Genomic DNA, 17,742 nt, shown 5'->3' with positions numbered 1-17,742 from the left:
AAACTCAGGCCCTTGTGACCTTTGCTTTCCTTTTACTGCTTTATATGTTTGTTTAAGGTGATTTCGTTTTTTTAAAAAAAACAACCCTTTTATTTAGAATAGTTTTTTTTCTGTGGAGGATTTTGAATTAAAAGGCTCCAAATGCCTGGCTTCCCTGGCGGCTGGCCGAGCTCCCTGGGGTAGAGCAGACCTGGGAGAAGTTCCAGGCACAGAGCCCTGTTGTGTCTCAGGGGGCATTCGGTGGTCTCCCGGCTCAGGATTTGCCCCGGGTCCTGCCAGGCGTGGGCAGTGCTGGGGCCGGTGCGGGCGGGGCGAGGGAGGTGAGGTGGGGCACGGGGTGCTACTGAGCAGGGTCACCCCAGGGCATGTACTTTGGCTCTTGCAAAATAAGGTGGCCTCAGAGATCCGAGAGGGGCAGCACTTGCTGACAGCTGTTTGCTCCTGTCAGAACCCCTGGATTGACCCCCTCGCCTCCTCTCGGACCGGGACACTGGCCCCAATCCTGGGTACACAGAGACCTCAGTCACATGCTGCTCCCTGGCCACAGCCCCCGACCCTCTGTCCTCGCCATAAACCTTCAACCCCACCTTGAACTCTGACCCTGGCCACTGACTCCCAATCCCGAGCACATAGATTAACCTCACACATAAATGACCCTGACAGTGGCCGCTCCCTCCCTCCTTAATCATGACCGCTGTCCCCTGGCTCTGCATGTAATGAGCTCCTAGTTCCAACCCTGGTCACAACCCCCCCACCCCCACCCCACACACACACCCAGCCTGGGCCAGCGAGCCCCTGACCGAGAATGTGAGCACACAGTGACCCTCCCTTGGCCCCTGCTAGAGACCAGCTCCAGCCACCAGAGATGCCAGGGTCTGGCCCTGGCAGGCTCTGGATCACAGAGGATCTCAGATGACAGCTGCTAGCAACATCCACCCCCAACTGCCACAGTCCCCAGCTGCCTCTTTGCCTCCCAAGAGCCTCTGCCCAGCTCTCTGGCCCTTCCCTCTGCCCTCATCAAGGAGCTGGGCTCAGCACTGCGGGGTGTTCTTGGGAAGCCTCGGTTTTTCCATCTGTGAGATGGAAGTGTTTCCAGCACCGAGTCAGAGAGCAGGGAGGTGCGGCCAGGCCTGGTGCCCAGCCCCGAGAGCTGGGCGGGGCGGGCAGATGCTCTCCATTTCACAGATGGGGGTTGGGGGGGGGGTGATGTGTCCCAGGTCCCCTACGAGGAAGGAGCAGGTTTCCTCACCTTTGCTCAGGCCTCTGTCCCCCCTCCCCCCCCATCCCTCTCCCCACAGGAGGCCGGGTCCTGCAGATCCCCCTGGTGCGCGCGGAGGATGCTGGGAGGTACTCGTGCAAGGCCTCCAACGAGGTGGGCGAGGACTGGCTGCACTATGAGCTGATGGTGCTGAGTGAGTGGCCGGCCTTGGGGGTGGGAGGGGGTGTCACGTCTGTAGGCTCCGTGAGCCACCCCCCCCCCCACCCCCCCAGGAGTCACAGTGGGGAACATGGTCTGGCAGGACTTGGAGGTTGATAATGTAGGGTTGTGAGCTTGGGCTCTGAAACCAGACAGGACTGGGTTCAAACTCCAAGTGAGCTGCTTCCTAGCTGTGTGACCTTGAGCGGTTAGTTCACAGCCCTCTCTGTGCCCCAGATTCCTTAGCTGCACCAGGGCCTGGGAGGGCTGGGGGAGTGGGGCACAAGGAGCCCCAGCCAATGCCTGGCACCAAGCACTGCTCTCACCTCCATGCCTACCTCCCCCGCCCCCCTGCCCCAGGGACCTTTCCCAGGGAGGCTGCCTGCTCCTCACCCTCCTCTCCCCGACCCAGCCCCACCTGTGATCCCGGGGGACACCGAGGAGCTGGTGGAGGAGGTGACCGTCAATGCCAGCAGCACTGTCAGCCTACAGTGTCCAGCCCTGGGCAACCCCACGCCCACCATCTCGTGGCTCCAGAACGGGCTGCCCTTCTCCCCGAGCCCACGGCTGCAGGTCCTGGAGGACGGGCAAGTCTTGCAGGTCAGGGCGTCCCCCGCCGTGGCTAAAGGCAGCAGCTGCCGAGGCTCAGTGGTGCTGTCCCGGGACCAGGAGCTGCCGTTACCTGAGCCAAATGAGGTCCCTGCCCGAGAGCCTGCGGGAGCTCCGGGGCTTCATTCACCCCCCCAGATGCGTGTCCACCACCACCACGTGCCTCGCGGGCAGGCACGGGCGAGCGTAGCGCCTGGAAATTCTGCTGATGTCACACCTACAGCCAGCGCGGCTCAGGGCCCTGGGCAGCACCCTTGGCCACCCAGTTTCTAGACACAGCTGCCCGGGACCCTTGCAGCTCAACACAGTAGAGGGCAGCCTCCTCCGGGCGGGGGGAGACCATCGCGTTTGCTATAGGGGGTCACCCAGCCCAACCTCACACCCCCCTCCTGAGTGTCACAGAAAGCCCTAGACCTGCGGTTCTCAACCTGTGGGTCGCGACCCCTTTGGCGGTCCAACGACCCTTTCACAGGGGTCGCCTAAGACCATCCTGCAGATCAGATATTTACATTATGATTCATAACAGTAGCAACATGACAGTTATGAAGTAGAAATGAAAACAATTGTATAGTTGGGTCACAACATGAGGAACTGTATTTAAAGGGCCAGAAGGTTGAGAACCACTGCCCTGGATGGGCGTGGGGTGTGCGTGCCCATCAGTGGTGCCCCTACACACTGCTCCATGTAGACAGGTGGCCTCCTGCGGGGTTCCTCCTGGCGCCCGCCGTGCCTGGTGTGGTGAGGGGGTCCCTTCCAGTGGTTTCTGGGAAGGGGGACCACAGCCACCAGGCGCCCTCTCTCTGCACCCACAGGTTTCCACGGCAGAGGTGGCCGATGTTGCCAGCTACATGTGTGTGGCCGAGAACCCGGCGGGCTCCGTGGAGAAGCTCTTCACACTTAGGGTGCAAGGTGAGCTGGGCAGGGCAGGTGGCCCCCTGGGGCTCCCTGGCTGAGGAGGGGCTGGTACTCGGGCCCACTTGACCTGCTCCGTGGCAGGCACAGCACCTAGTCCCTCCCTGAGGGCACCACCTCGTGCTTCCTGTGTCCCAGGCCCCGAGGCTGCACCCAGAGGTTAGTCATCCTGGCCTGGCACCAGCCACATCCCAGGACAGAGAGGATCTGGGGGACCCCGATCACCCAGGGCCATCTCCAGATGACTCTAAGCCACTTTGGAGGTGGTCGGGGAGCGGCTCTTCTGGCCTTACGGCACCATGATTAAGCACTTACTGCGTACCTGGCCTGGGGCTGACTCCTTCCCGCAGAGCTCAGAGGCTAGCCCAACCCCACAGCTGCAGAGACAGAGAGGTCACCCAGTGGGGGTCCCCGCCCCAGGGCTGGCCCTCTTGACCTCCGCATTCTTGTGACGCATGCCCCTCCGTGGCTGTGTGCTCGGCCTCCAGCTGTGGCCTCGGGAACAGAGGGGTGACAGCGTTGAGCACTCAAGGTCTAGGACTCAAACCTGAATTGATATTTGGCTCTGGCACTGGCCGGCTGAGTGGCCACGGGAAAGTGACTGTCCCTCTCTGGTCCCCACGCCCCGTGCTCCCATCTGTGAGCGGTGGTGGTGAGCAGGCAGCTGCACGGCGTTGCTCGACAGCGCGGCCCGCTGAGGCCGGGAGCTGTGCGTCCTGTGCTGCAGCTGTCGCTCTCCGCTCCCCCGCCGGGCGCATCCTCAAGTGTCTTTCTTTATCCGGTGGCCACGGGGACAGTCCCACCGCACATCACAGGCCCGGACTCAGAGCAGGTCACCGCCACCCTCAACAGCAGCGTGTCCCTCCCCTGCGACGTCCGTGCTCACCCGAGCCCCGAGGTCACGTGGTACAAGGACGGCCAGGCCCTCTCCCTGGGCGAAGGCGTCTTCCTCCTGCCTGGTGGGTAAACTGAGGCTTGGGGTCCAGCTCTGAGGGGACCAGGCTGGGAGTCTGGGGGCAGCCAGTTGCTGGTGCAAGGGGCTGACACCCCTCCTCCGGCAGGCACCCACACGCTGCAGCTGGCCCGGGCACAGCCGGCAGACTCCGGGACGTACATGTGCGAGGCCCTCAATGCCGCCGGCCGAGACCAGAGGCTGGTGCGGCTCAGCGTGCTGGGTACGTCCTGTCTGTCCCCCCCACCGGCACCCTCCCCGCTCCTTCAGGCAGCCCTCCGCCCCCACCCCTCAGGCAGCACCGCCGGGGGAGGACCCCAGGGAGCCTGGGGTGCCAAGCCTCCTGCAGCGACGGTGTCCAGCTGCAGACTTGGGAGGTTCGGGTCAGGGTCTGCAGACGGGATGCACTTGAGTCTGAAACTCAGCTGTGCACTTACTCAGTGACCTTGGGCAGGTCGTGTCCGCTCTCTGAGCCTCAACTCTCATCTGTAGGTGCCAGTTGGCATAAGGACTAATGGCAGTGGTCGGCAAACTGCGGCTCGTGAGCCACATGCAGCTCTTTGGCCCCTTGAGTGTGGCTCTTCCACAAAATACTGACTTCTGCGCATGGGCCACGAGTTTCAATCGCACTGTACGTGCGTGCCCGCACGTGGTATTTGTGGAAGAGCCACATTCAAGGGGCCAAAGAGCCACATGTGGCTCACGAGCCGCAGTTTACAGACCACGCGACTAACCGATGGGATGGGAAGTGAGCGCTTAGCCCCAGGCCTGGCCCATGAGCTCCCATGCCTGACTGACCACGGGGTTCTCCGCAGGGAGCCTGTCTCAGGCTCCTGGTCTTCAGGATCCTCTGGGGGAAAAGCTGGCCCAAGATGTCCTGAGCAGGACTCGCTGGAAGATTCTTCCTAGGCCCGGGGCTGGTTCATCCATTTGTGTGTTCATCTGCTCTGTGGTGGACACTGCCAGGCCCCGTGGGCTCACAGCTGGCAGTGGGGCTTCTGCCTGGGTTTGCTGGAGGGACAGGCTGTGGGGACCCAGAGGGGCTCTAACACAGGGGGCCTGCCCTGTGTGGGACAGGGCCCAGGAGGCTGAGGCCCAGAGAGGGCAGGCGCTTTTCCCAGGTCACCCAGCAGGTCGTTGGCATGCTGCCTGGTTCTCTTCCTGACTCCCTGGGTCTGAGCCCTCCCTGGGGTGGGGTCCTTGTGGCCCTTGTGGGCTTCCATAGACTGTTACGGGGGCCGGGGCTGGGGAGGACACGGGGGAGGCGCGGCACTTACTCTGCTTGTCCCCTGGCCCAGTTCCCCCCACCTTCAGGCAGGCTCTCGGCGGCCCCCAGGATGGGTTCCCGGTGAGGGCAGGGGACAAGGCCGTTCTGAGCTGTGAGACAGACTCGCTCCCTGAGCCAGCCGTGACCTGGTACAAAGATGGGCAGCCCCTGGTCCTGGCGCCGCGGACCCAGACTCTGCAGGGTGGGCAGAAGCTGGCGATCCTGGACACCCAGGTGAGCGACCCGGGGGTATGGGCAGTCGTGGGCGGCCATACAGTGCCACCTCCTGGTCCTGGCGGGGGGCTGGGTGGCAGGACGTGGGGGCTGCTGCCTCCTCAGCCTGCAAGACCCCAAACCAAGTTGATTGGCAGCCTCTGGGTCTGGGGAGTGGGAAGAGTGCAGGGCTCCACAGGAGCTCGCAGAATGACCTTGAGCAGGTCCCTTCTCCGCCGCCTGCCTCAGTTTCCCCAGGATCTGGAAGCTTTTTCCAGGCCCTTCACGTTCTAACTTCCTGGGAGTCAGTTCTGCCCACCCCCTCTGGTGTTGGCTGCTCCTGGGCTCCTCCCTCCTGCTCAGCCCCATCCCACAGCGAGGGGGCCTTTTCCACCAGGCTTGGCTGCACGCAGGCCCGGGAAGGGGTGGGGGTCTGGAGCCTGTCTTTCGCCTTACGGGGGCTCTCTTGCTTCTTGAGGCTCTTGGGAAAAGTCAGAGGGTCAGGTCTCCCCTTGACTTCCCAAGCAGGACCAGCATATCTGGGGAGTCCCTGCCCTGCAGGTTCTGGGACCTGGATGTTTTGGGGGAGCCAGAGGAACCCAGCCCCATGCACACTGTGTGCTCTCCGTCCCAGGTGTCAGACAAAGGTGTGTACAGCTGTAAGGTCAACAACACGGCTGGAGAGGCCATGCGGACATTCGTCCTCACCGTCCAGGGTAAGCTGGGACCCGTCTGCGAGCGATTTCATGGGATCCTTAGCAATACACAGGCTGCTGGGGATGGGAAGGGCAGCAGCTGGAAAGAGGTGGGGCTGCCCAGTGTTGAGGGAACAAGACCTGGAATTGAAAAGAGGAGGATCAGAATGGGGCTTACCTCTCTCATCTATAAACCCAGACGTGAGTGGGGGTAGCTGGGTTCCATGTGGAAATTTAGAGGCCCAGGATCCTTCCATCGTGTTGCTCTCCTGTCCCTAGGGTGTTATCCCTGTCCATGTGGTTGAAATTGGGACACAGTGTATCTTGTCCTAGCCCACAGGAAGCAGAAAAGAGCAGAAGTAGAATTGTTCCCTCTGCTTGCATTCTATTTGGTGAGAACTTAGGCAGCTGGCCACAGCAGGCTGCAAGGGAGGCTGGGAAATGTAGTTTCCACTTGAGCAACCATGTGCTCACTACAATTGCTGTGCAAGATGGAGAAGACAGGTTGGGCAGACACCAGCTATTCTCCGCAAATAGCCAAGCAGTAGCGTCCCCACCAGGGGAGTAGTGGGGAGATCCAACCCTGAGCCATATTGAATGCCATTATTATAAACTATTGATACCATGCCTGCTGCTCAAAGCTCACGCCCCTTCACCTGATGGCTACCTTGGTGAATGGTGGGCAGGGGGCGATGTCTGGTCCCTGAGGGCAATGGCATTTCACCCTCAGCACAGCTGTCTCTGTTCCAGTGGTGGTGGCGGCTGCCTGGGGTACGTGACTTCCTCCTGGCTGAGCAGGAGAGTGTAGGGATTGATTAATGATGTCTGTCCTGGCATAAGCTAGAACTGCTGAGCCATGAGCCATGCACTTACCATCCTTGGGCTAAGCAGACCCTTCCTGGACTCTGCTCTGTAGATGTTTTGGACCAGCCAGCTGCGGGTTCCACTTGTGAATAAACCAGCGCACATCCCCATCAATGGCAAAGCCTAACATACCAACTCCCGGCCGTGGGCAGGGCTTTCTCAAACATCTGAGAGGAAGGGAGGGAGGGCAGAGCCTTAAGACTCTGGGCATCTGGCCTTTCTCCTGCAGTGCCCCCAACGTTTGAGAACCCCAAGACGGAGACAGTGAGCCAGGTGGCTGGGAGCCCCCTGGTGCTGACCTGTGATGTCACCGGGGTCCCTGCCCCCAGGGTCACCTGGCTGAGGGACAGAATGCCCGTTGGTGAGTGCATCCGACTCTCCTTATCTTTTTAGTGCTAAGTACTCCTTTAATGAAATGACAGTGAAAGCCGGGGGAAACCCCATACCCACTACCCTTCGCTCCCCATTTCCCTCAGACCGCCCCCACCCCCACCCCCAGCTGTAGACAGCCACTTCCTGCTTCTGTCTGTGGGTCTGCCTCTTCTGTCCATTTCACACAAATGGAAGCACACAGTGTGTGGCCTTTCGTGACTGGCTTCCTCCACTCAGCGTCGTGGGTTCAAGGTTCATTTGTGTTGTAGTGTGGGTCAGTTCTTCATTCTTTAAGTGAAATTCTGTTCTCCCTCCTTTTTTATGAATGACTATTACGTTGGCATGTCCCGTTTTCTCTGTCCATGCGGCCGCTGGTGGACCGGGTGTTGCCACCTTTGGCTGTGATGACGCGTGTGCTGTGAGCATCCGTGCACGCGTGTTTGGGCGGCACGCACCTTCCTCCCTCGGGTTTCCGCCTGGGCGCGGGATTGCCTGGGCCCTGTTCTCTCTGACCTCCAGCGCTTGGCAACGCCGTTTCCTCCCTGAAACACCCACCCCGACTCCCCTGCCCACCTCCACTGTCGCCTGGCTGGTTCTTACTCACCTTCACGTCTCAGCTGAGACACCTCCTCCAGAAGGCCTGCCTGATTGCTCCTGGCTCCACCCGGGATGGTGCCTGTGTCCCGTCTCTGATGCCCTGAGCACTCCTTGAGGACAGGGACTGGTTGTGCATCTTCCATTCCCAAGCTCACAGTCGGACATGCAGTAGTTGCTCAATTTTGTGCTGAAGGGCTGGCCGGACAGATGATCTTGGGCAGGCGCAGTTAGAAGAGGCTTCAGGGCAGAGGCGCAGCTGGAGAGAGTGAAGGGGCAGCCTATTAAGATGGAGGTGGGCGTGCAGCCTGAGCTGGGGACCAGGGAAGCCCCCAGCTGGCCTGCGTCGGGGCAGTGAGTGGCTGGTTCACCGTGATCAGAAGCCTGGCTCAGTGGGAGGGGCGGGTGGAGCTGGAGGGAAGGTGGGAGGTTAAGTGGGCCTGAGCCGTGACAGAAAGAGGACCAGCACCCGGCCAGTGTGGCTCAGTGTTGAGCACTGACCCTGAATCAAGAGGTCACAGTTCGATTGCTAGTCAGCGCACATGCCCCAGTTGCGGGCTCGATCCCCAGTGTGGGGCGTGCAGGAGGCAGCTGATCCATGGTTCTCTCTCATCACTGATGTTTCTCTCTCTCTCCCTTCCTCTCTAAAATCAATAAACATATATTTTTTTAAAAAGAAAGAACGAGGACCAAGTCCCAGACACTAAGGAAGTGGGGTCCCTTGGGAAGAACTGTCCCGGTGGGAGGCAGTCGGGAGGGGCTGTCAGGAACAGAACCAGGACCAGGCTGAGGAAAGTCATGAGGTGGATGGGGGGAGCCCTGCCTCTGCCTGGGCCTCAGTTTCCCCATGAACACAGGAAGCGGTGAGTGGCGCAAGGATTCCTGGGGTCTTTCCAGCTTTGTGTGTGTGTGTGTGGGGGGGGGTATGGACACCTCAGGAAGTCACATGACATTTGTGTCTGGGCCCAGCGGCAGCACCTGGGGTGGCGGGTCCGCGCAGGTGACAGCCCGGCCCGCCCGTCTGTCCCGCAGAGAGCAGCGTGGCGCACGGCGTGGTCTCCCGTGGGGGCCGCCTCCAGCTGAGTCGCCTGCAGCCGGCCCAGGCTGGCACCTATACGTGCGTGGCCGAGAACGCGCAGGCCGAGGCCCGCAAGGACTTCGCGGTGGCCGTGCTGGGTATGTGTCCACCCTGCACCCTGCCCCTGCCCTCCCCTCACGCTGCCCCTGCCGCGGCCCGGGCCTCACCACAGCCCCTGCCGCAGTGGCCCCCCGGATCCGGAGCGCGGGTGCCCCACAGGAGCACAGCGTCCTGGAGGGGCAGGAGGTGCGGCTGGACTGCGAAGCTGATGGGCAGCCACCGCCCGAGGTGGCCTGGCTGAAGGACGGCCGCCCACTGGGCCAGGGCGTGGGCCCCCACCTCCGGTAAGGCCTGGCCTGTGCCCTCCCCGCCCCAGCAGCAGGGGGCCACCCCTCACGCACCTGCTCCCGGCTCCCCCTCCCCGCACAGCTTCTACCTGGACAGCAGCTCCCTGGTGCTGAAGGGCCTGATGGCCTCGGACTCGGGCGCCTACACCTGCGTGGCCCACAACGCGGCCGGGGAGGACGCCCGGCTGCACACCGTGAGCGTGCTGGGTGAGCGGCGAGGGGCGACGAGAGGCGGGCGCCGTGGGGGCCTCCCCGGGCTCTGTCCAGGGCATCTGGAGGGTGGTGCGAGTGTAGGATTCGGGAGGCCTGGTTCAAGCCTCAGCCATGCCCACCTGTGAGCCCGGGCACGTGTGACCTCTCTGGGCCTCGGCCGCGTCCTCAGACCAGAGGCGCCACTGCAGCCAGGGGTCAGCGGGGGGCTGGGGGACAAAGGATGGTGAGAAGGGAGCCCAGGGCAGGGGGTGGGGTAAGACGGTGGCCCCCAAGCCATGCCCTCATTCCTGCCCCGGGTGGATGGGGCAAAAGTCTAGGCATTGTCGCCGCCTCCCAGACCCTCCTTGAGAGAAACCCCTGCCCTCCCCAGAGCCCCTCTGTAGACCCCTCACTGCCCCTTTTTTCTCTCCCCACCCCCAGTGCCTCCCGCCATGGAGCAGGGGACAGAGGGCGCAGGGCCCCTGGTGCACAGGGCCGGGGAGCTGGTGACCATGGCGTGCCCGGTCCGGGGCTCCCCGCCCATCCACATGAGCTGGCTCAAGGACGGCCTGCCCCTCCCGCTCTCCCAGCGCACCCACCTCCACGGCTCCGGCCGCATCCTCAGGTGAGGGAGCAGCTCCTGGCCGGCCGGCCGGTGGATCGCAGGCCCGACACCTGCCGGCAGCTGGGCCTTGTTCAGAGTGGGAGGCAGCAGCACGTACCAGTGAGAGCGTAGGAATCGCTCTTCAGGACGCACTGATTCAGGCAGGATCCCCGAGAGTGTTCTGTTAGGAGGCAAAGGCGATGGGTATTTCTGAGAAAGGGAAGGGGAACAGTACGCCATGGGGGGAAGGCGTCGCGATGGGCAACAGCGTAACACGGGGATGTCAACGCTAAACTGTTTTTACTTTCCAGCCCAATCGTCACATAACTGTTTTCTTATCTTCTGCAAACAGTGTTGCCCCAGGCCCAGTCCAGAGGTACCTTGCCCTGTTTAACACCCCAAAGATTTGAGACAGAAGACACGCAAGGAGCCAGTTTCTCTGGCACAGCCGCTCCGCTTGGCTCTGTCTTAAAGTGGCTCCTCTTATATTGTTGTTTACAGGCTTTATAGAAATTATATAAACATACAGTTTCATGAGGGGCAAAGTGAGAGGACCCCACCCCCAAATGAAACTCCAGAGATGAAAGGGCCTCTGTCCAGAGGCTCTCACAGCCCAACGGGGGAGGCACAGATCCAGGGCAGGACATCTGGTTGTGCCCGACCCAGCCTGGCCTGGGGTGGAGGAAATCAGGGAAGGCTTCCTGGAAGGAGGTGCATGAGCAAAGCCTTCGTGCATTCAGCAAGGCTTGCAGATGCTTGCTGTTCCAGGCATAGCTCTGGGCACTGAGATGTAGTGAGCAGGATAAAGGCCCTGCACCTGAGGTTTTGGAGGTGGAGGGAGATGGAAATCAAACATCCTATCTAATAATAGACAAACATGGTAATTGACCGTACCTTTGGCTCCCATTGGCTAATCAGCGTGATATGCAAATTAACTGCCAACAAAGATGGTGGCTAATTTGCATACTGCAGGCAGGGCGGGACAGCGCCATCCTGCCTGCCCCGCCACCATCTGGGCCTGCTATTTGCAACCCGGGGTGGTGGGGCGGGACAGCGCCATCCTGCCTGCCCTGCCACCATCCGGGCCTGCTATCTGTGACCCAGGATGGCCGGGCAGTGCAGCAGCGGTTGGCCGGCCCGCCCGGGTGTCCTGTGTGTGACCCGCCCTGGGGTGGCGCCCCAACCCCCGGATCGGCCCTGCTGTGTGCACGACCCAGGGAGCGGGGCAGTCACCGATGGATTGGGCCTGGCATCTCCCACCCGGGGAGCGGGCCTAAGCCAGCAGGTGGTCATCCCCAGAGGGGTCCCAGACTGCAAGAGGGCACAGGCCGGGCTGAGGGACCCCCCCCCCTCCCCTAGTGCACAAATTTTTGTGCACCGGGCCTCTAGTATAAAAATGAAATCTCACAAGGGACATGTACTCTGAACAATAAGGTGAGGATGGGAGGTGTCACGGAGGGTGCTGTTTTAGGGGGTCAGTGAAAGGCACTCAGATAGCGTGCCACTGGAGCAGAGACCAAAGGAAGTGAGAAGGCAAGGCGAGAGGACCTGTGGGGAAGAGCGTCCAGGCAGAGGGAACAGCATGTGCCTGTGTATTCCAGGCACAGAGGGGAGGGGTGCGGGGGAGGGAGGTCAGATGACCTGGGATCTGCGGGTCCTTAGGAAGATGTGTCTTCCTGCGGAGAGGGAATGCCGAGAGGCAGCGAAGCATCATGATGTAACGTCCTTTCTTGTGGAAAAATGCACCTGATAGGAAACTTGGCCTTTGACCATTTTAAGTCTGTCATTGAGTGTGCGGTTTTACCCGTATTGAAGTACGGAGTGGCATGCAGGGCATTCACACTGTCGTGCCACCATCACCTCCATCCATCTCCAGAACTTCCTCCTCTTCCCAAACGGAAACTCTGTCCCCATGAAGCAGTCACTCCCATCCCGCCCCCCCCCCCCCACCCCGGTCCCTGGCTCCCACCGTCTCCTTCCTCTCTCTCTGGATTTGGCTCCTCCAGGCCCCTCCCATGAGTGGAGTCAGACAGTATTTGTCTCTGTGTCTGGCTCATGTCACTCAGCATCGTGCACCCCCACCCGGCTGCACATCGCGATACCCCAGTAGCTGGTGTCAGGATCCCTTCCTGTAAGGCTGAGGGACGCTCACTGGGGGGATGGACCACATTTCGCTCCTCCATCACCTCTCGGTGGACACTTGGGTTGCTCCCACCTTGGCTGCTGTGAGTGATGCTGCCGTGAGCACAGGTGTACAAGTATCTCTTCGAGTCTTCGTGTCAGTTCTTAAGGGTGATGACTTGGGTTTTTACACGGTCCTTCTGGCTGCTGTGTGGACAGCAGGCTGTGGGGTCAAGGGCAGAGCAGGGAGGCGAGACCCAGTGCGGCCTGGACCAGAGCCTGCGGTGAGGCGGGCAGAGGTGAGCGACAGGGAGGAGTGGACTTGATCCAAGGCTCCCATCGGGGACCCTGTGCTCTGAGATGGGCCCGCTGTGGAGGGACAGGTGAGGGGAGAGAGACCCGAGTCCTGCTGGAACATGGCGGGTTTGGGAGGCTCTCGGGCGTCCGGCAGGATGGTGACCAGGCGTTTGTGGAGAGAGCCGTGTGGGACTGTCGGCAGCAGGTGGTGTTGGGAGCCAGGACTGGCTGCGGCCCCGGGGCGAGGGTGGACTGCACCCCCGGCCACCAGGGTGAGCAGTGGCTGGAGGAGTGGGTGAGGTGAAAGAGGGCTCGACAGAAAGTGGGGGACAGACAGTGGATGACTGGTGAGTCCTGAAGATGAGGAATTATCTAGAAGAGAGGGGGTGGAGGAGTCCCGGCTGGCGTGGCTCAGTGGTGGAGCGTAGACCTATGAACAAGGAGGTCCCGGTTCCATTCCCGGTCAGGGCACATGCCCGGGTTGTGGGCTCGATCCCCAGTGTAGGGCATGTAGGAGGCAGTTGATCACTGAGTCTCTCTCATCACTGATGTTTCTCTCTCCTCCCTTCTTCTCTGAAATCAATAAAAATATATTTTTTTTAAAAGAAAGAAAAGGGGTTGGGGAGGCAGGCCGTCCTAGGAGGGCAGTGGGCTCCGGAGGGGGAGGAGGCAGCCGGCTGTGGAATGAGATGGTGGAGGTGGCATCAGGGCCAGGCCGGGGCGTCTGGGCCTCTATTCTGAGAGCACAGGGAGCCAGGAAAGGCGTTGAAACAAAGGCTGGACCTGCTCAAGTTTGTGTCTCAGAGCCGCCCTTTTGACTGGCAAGCCTTTGGGAGGCAGAATGAGAATGGGGGAGGGGAGGGACCTTTGCACTGAGCCCCCCTTCTCTGTCCTCTCTCCCCCTTTTCTCGAGGGGCTCAGGATTTCCCGGGTGCAGTTGGCAGATGCCGGCGTCTTCACCTGTGTGGCTGCAAGCCCCGCCGGCGTGGCCGACAGGAACTTCACCTTGCAGGTGCACGGTATGGAGCAGCGGCGTGCCCTGGTCTGTCCTCGGCCTTGGGGTGTAAGAATGAAGGCCTGTGTGAGCAAACATGGCGACTCGGTCTGATCTGTTCACCTCCCGAGTAATCGCTGGACACCGTGGGGTGCCAGGAACTTGCCAGGCACTGGGGTACAGCAGTGAGCAGAGGTGGCCACTGCCACTAGGCGGGCAGGGCAGGACACCGCTCTGTAAAGAGGCGACCACAATCCCAGGGGACTGGTGCTGCAAGGGGAAGGTCAGGGCGCTGGGGGAGCACAGAGCGGGCGCTGCACCCGGCCTCAGGCATTCCAGGAAGGCTGCCTGGAGGAGGTGAGGCCTAAGGCGAGGACTGGAGAGGAGAAGGGATTGTCCAGAGCGATGGTCCAGGGGAGGGCCACCTGGCACAGGGTGAAATAACGCGTGCCCACCCTCTGCCCTGCACAGTGCCCCCTGTCCTGGAGCCAGCGGAGTTCCAGAACAATGTGGCAGTGGTCCGTGGCTCCCCGGTGGTCCTCCCCTGTGAAGCCCACGGCAGCCCCCTGCCCCTAGTGTCATGGATGAAGGACGGGGAGCCCCTGTTCCTCCAGAGTCTTGAACAGGGGCCGGGCCTGCAGCTGGAGACGGCGGGAGCTGAGGACTCGGGGACCTACTCCTGCGTGGCCATGAGCGAGGCGGGGGAGGCACGGAGGCATTTCCAGCTGACGGTGATGGGTGGGTCATCTGCCCCCAGCGCCAGCATCCCTGGGCCAGGGAGGGGCGGGCGGGCCTGGGGGGGTGGAGGGGGTGCTGGAGGAGGAGGAGAGGGAGCCGAGTGCCCCAGGGGCCTGGAGCAGGGCTTGGGGAACAGGCAGCGGGGATGCTGCATTCTCCTGGGGCTGCCTCCTCAGTCCTGTCCCCAAACCATGTAAAGCAGAGGCAAGAGCCGCTGAAACCTGGGCGGGAGTGGAGTCCTACGTCTCAAGCACAGGGGTTCTCCAGTGCCGCTGTGTGTTAGAAACACGTGTGCCCATTGTGCCTGCTCCACAGTGTGTCCTTGTTAGTGTTAAAGCAGGAGGAGCTGTCCCAGGCAGATGGGCCATGGTTTCTCCGTTCTTAGGGCCTCCCGCACACCCCGCCTGCCTGTTTATGGCTCTGCCTGCTCTGTCCACTGCCAGCACCTGGACGGTAGGGGCGGGGGAAGCACCCTGGCTCCCACTTCTCCAACAAGGGCCCCACCGCTGATGCAGGCATGGCGTTTCACAGATCCCCCCCACATCGAGGACTCGGGCCAGCCCGCAGAACTGTCGCTGACCCCTGGTGCCCCCTTGGAGCTTCGCTGTGATGCCCGGGGCACCCCCTTGCCCAACATCACCTGGCATAAGGATGGGCAGGCCCTGAACAGCCAGGAGGACAGCAGAGGGACTGGGCAGCGGCTCCGGGTGGAGGCTGTGCAGGTGCTGCTGTCTTGCCTGCTGTTGGGGGAGGGGGAGAGAGGGTCACAGCAGCATCTGGCAAGGTTTGGCTGAGCTCCTCCTCTGTGTGGGGTAAGGATGTGGAGATGACCCACCTGGGCCATGCCCTCAGGAGCTCCCATCCTGATCAGAGCCAAGGCTGATGCAGAAACCATATAACCAGAGGAGGGCTGGTGCAGTCAGGGGGGACTTCTTGGAGGAGGCAGGCTTTGCCCTAGCCCAAAGCAAGGGGGAGATGGAGAGAGAGAAGAAGCATCCCAGGGAGGGGAATAGGTGGGTTGGAAAGTTGGGTGGCAAGCTCAGCGGGGTCCTTAGTTGTAAAGGCAGGAGTCCAGGAGGTAGGCAGCCTGAGGCCAGGGATGGCTGCTTACCCTGCTCTGTCCCCAGGTGGGCGATGATGGGCTGTACACTTGCCTGGCCCACAACCCTGCTGGCGAAATCGAGAAGAGCTTCCGGGTCAGGGTTCAAGGTAGGGGTGTCAGGGGCGGGCAGGAGAGGGAGGCAGGATGGGCCCTGCAGGGGAAGGTCCATCGCTCATGCTCTCTCTTTGCCCCCAGCCCCTCCAAACGTTATTGGGCCCCGAGGCCCCCGCTCTGTGGTTGGCCTGGCCCCGGGGCAGCTGGTTCTGGAGTGCTCCGTGGAGGCGGATCCCGCCCCCGAGATTGAGTGGCACCGAGATGGCATCCTGCTACAGGTGGGTGCCAGGCTGGGGGCCCAGGGACCCCTCCTTCTGTCCCGCTCAGGCCCAGACCCTGACCTGCCTGCACCAGCACTTGGCACACCTGCCCTGCTGCTGTTCTCCCCGCTGCTATTGTCCCCACATAGTGGATGGGGACCCTGAGGCAAGGCTCGGGTGTGGGCGCAGGGCTTCTGATGACTCCCGTGTTCTTCCCATTGCAGCTTTGAGCGACACTGAGTGCTGTGTGCCCCGGGCCAGTTACTGAGCTTCTCTGGGCTCACCCCTGAAACGGGGGGCTCGCTGCTGGGCACCCAAGGAGTGTAGTCCTGGTGGAAGGTCCCACTCCTGTATGAGCATAAGCCCCCCCGCACCCTCCCAGTGGGCATCAGGCCAGGGCTACAGGCCAGCCCACAATGGCCGAGGCCACTGTCCGCCACCCGCCCCCCCCATTCCTGGATCCTCTCTGGCTGGTGCCTGGGGACATGCCCGGTCCAGCCCAGCACTGACCAGGGTCTCTCCACCCCGGGGGGTCTACAGGCAGACGCCCACACCCAGTTCCCAGAGCAGGGCCGGTTCCTCCAGCTGCAGGCCCTGAGCACGGCCGACAGCGGCAACTACAGCTGCACAGCCCGCAACGCCGCGGGCAGCACCAGCGTGGCCTTCCACGTGGAGATCCATAGTGAGTGGGCCTGCCCCACCCACCCTGCCCACCCCCCTCCGCGTCGCTGGCTCCCGGAACCCGCCCCCTCTGTGCCCCTCCTCCAGCGGTGCCCTCCATCCAGCCGGGACCACCAGTGGTGAACGCCTCCGTGAACCAGACCGTCCTGCTGCCCTGCCAGGCGGAGGGGGCCCCGCCACCCCTCATGAGCTGGCGGAAGGACGGGGCCCCCCTGGACCTTGGGAGCCCCAGGTGAGAGTTGGAAGGGGAAGGTCTCAGGTACCGCTTTGCAGGTCATAAACAGAAACCCACCTGCACGGTTAGAGCAGAAGGTGACTGTGTATCGTTGGGCCACGGGTGTGCTCAGAACCCAAGGATAGGCATGCCTGTTTGTCAAGAGCGTCTCGAACCCCTGGTGGCTGTCTGTCTGTCTGTCTGTGTGGTTTGATCCTTTGGTGCTCATCTCTATTTCTGTGGGTGAGGGCCGGGGGGGCTTCCTGCCCCTCTCTCCCTCTCTCTCTCTCTCTCTCTCTCTCTCTTTCTCATAATCAATTTTTTCTGCACCTTCTTTCACAGAGATGGCTCCCTGTGGCCCCCAGGTTAGAGTCCTCAGTTCACACAACCTGCAGAGCCTAGAGAGCTGTCTGGGAGCCCCAGTTCCAAATTCCCAGGGCAGGGAATTCCATTGGCTCAGCCTGAGTGACGTGTTCCTCCTCAATCCAATCAGCTGGGGCTGGGGGCGGGGTAACACAGAACTGACATGACCCCTTTCGAAGGGGCCGTTCTTAGATCTAGAGGCCATTCTCAGACAGGTGGGTGCCTCTGCCTGCTGACTCTCGGGGAGAGGCGAGGCCCAGGTAGAAACCCAGGAGGCCCAAAGCAGCCTCTTGCCCTTCCTGATGCTGGGTTGGGGGGTGCACAGCTGTGGCCCCGCTAACCTCAGCCTCACAGATGCGGGACTCGGGGTTGGGTCTCCATGGCAACCCCTCCCTCCGGTTCCAGATTGCAGGTTCTGCCCGAGGGTTCCCTGAGGATCCAGCCAGTCCTTGCCCAGGACTCTGGCCACTACCTCTGCCTGGCGTCCAACTCTGCGGGCTCCGATCGGCAGGCCCGTGACCTCCGGGTCTTCGGTAGGTGGACAGGGGAAGGTGTGTTCCTTGCCTTCAGCATCCACCCTGTGATTGGAACCGGTCCTGCTTAGTGTCTGGGTCATTCTAGCGTCAGCAGCCAACAGCAATGGTCTCCAAATGTTTCTGACCACGAAGCTCATTAGTAAAATATGCTCAAAAGATGGATTTTTATACATATGTTACATACACTCACTATTATGCTATTATTTTTATTGATTTCAGAGAGGAAGGGAAAGGGAGAGAGAGAGATAGAAATATCAGTGATGACA

At 61.6% G+C, this 17,742-nt stretch overlaps 1 protein-coding gene across 1 annotated transcript in view; it reads left to right on the top strand.

Annotated features, from left to right (window-relative positions):
* The window catches only part of HMCN2 (hemicentin 2), a 136,104-nt gene that overhangs the window by 93,070 nt on the left and 25,292 nt on the right, over nucleotides 1–17,742 (top strand). The window contains exons 55-74 of the mRNA XM_036329346.1: nucleotides 1,299–1,412; nucleotides 1,830–2,017; nucleotides 2,839–2,935; nucleotides 3,736–3,897; nucleotides 4,000–4,113; nucleotides 5,189–5,391; nucleotides 6,005–6,086; nucleotides 7,159–7,290; nucleotides 8,928–9,071; nucleotides 9,158–9,317; nucleotides 9,403–9,527; nucleotides 9,954–10,137; nucleotides 13,456–13,553; nucleotides 14,000–14,266; nucleotides 14,798–14,988; nucleotides 15,394–15,475; nucleotides 15,564–15,700; nucleotides 16,223–16,364; nucleotides 16,451–16,595; nucleotides 17,346–17,473. Coding sequence (XP_036185239.1) covers nucleotides 1,299–1,412; nucleotides 1,830–2,017; nucleotides 2,839–2,935; nucleotides 3,736–3,897; nucleotides 4,000–4,113; nucleotides 5,189–5,391; nucleotides 6,005–6,086; nucleotides 7,159–7,290; nucleotides 8,928–9,071; nucleotides 9,158–9,317; nucleotides 9,403–9,527; nucleotides 9,954–10,137; nucleotides 13,456–13,553; nucleotides 14,000–14,266; nucleotides 14,798–14,988; nucleotides 15,394–15,475; nucleotides 15,564–15,700; nucleotides 16,223–16,364; nucleotides 16,451–16,595; nucleotides 17,346–17,473 — 2,895 coding nt within the window. The remainder of the gene's footprint in view (nucleotides 1–1,298; nucleotides 1,413–1,829; nucleotides 2,018–2,838; nucleotides 2,936–3,735; nucleotides 3,898–3,999; nucleotides 4,114–5,188; nucleotides 5,392–6,004; nucleotides 6,087–7,158; nucleotides 7,291–8,927; nucleotides 9,072–9,157; nucleotides 9,318–9,402; nucleotides 9,528–9,953; nucleotides 10,138–13,455; nucleotides 13,554–13,999; nucleotides 14,267–14,797; nucleotides 14,989–15,393; nucleotides 15,476–15,563; nucleotides 15,701–16,222; nucleotides 16,365–16,450; nucleotides 16,596–17,345; nucleotides 17,474–17,742) is intronic.

This window comes from Myotis myotis, unplaced genomic scaffold (genome assembly GCF_014108235.1).
Source record: "Myotis myotis isolate mMyoMyo1 unplaced genomic scaffold, mMyoMyo1.p scaffold_m19_p_12, whole genome shotgun sequence".
In the NCBI taxonomy this organism is placed as follows: Eukaryota; Metazoa; Chordata; class Mammalia; order Chiroptera; family Vespertilionidae; genus Myotis; species Myotis myotis.
The sequence above is the reverse complement of the archived record's forward strand: the minus strand, read 5'-3'. Positions and strand labels throughout refer to the sequence as shown.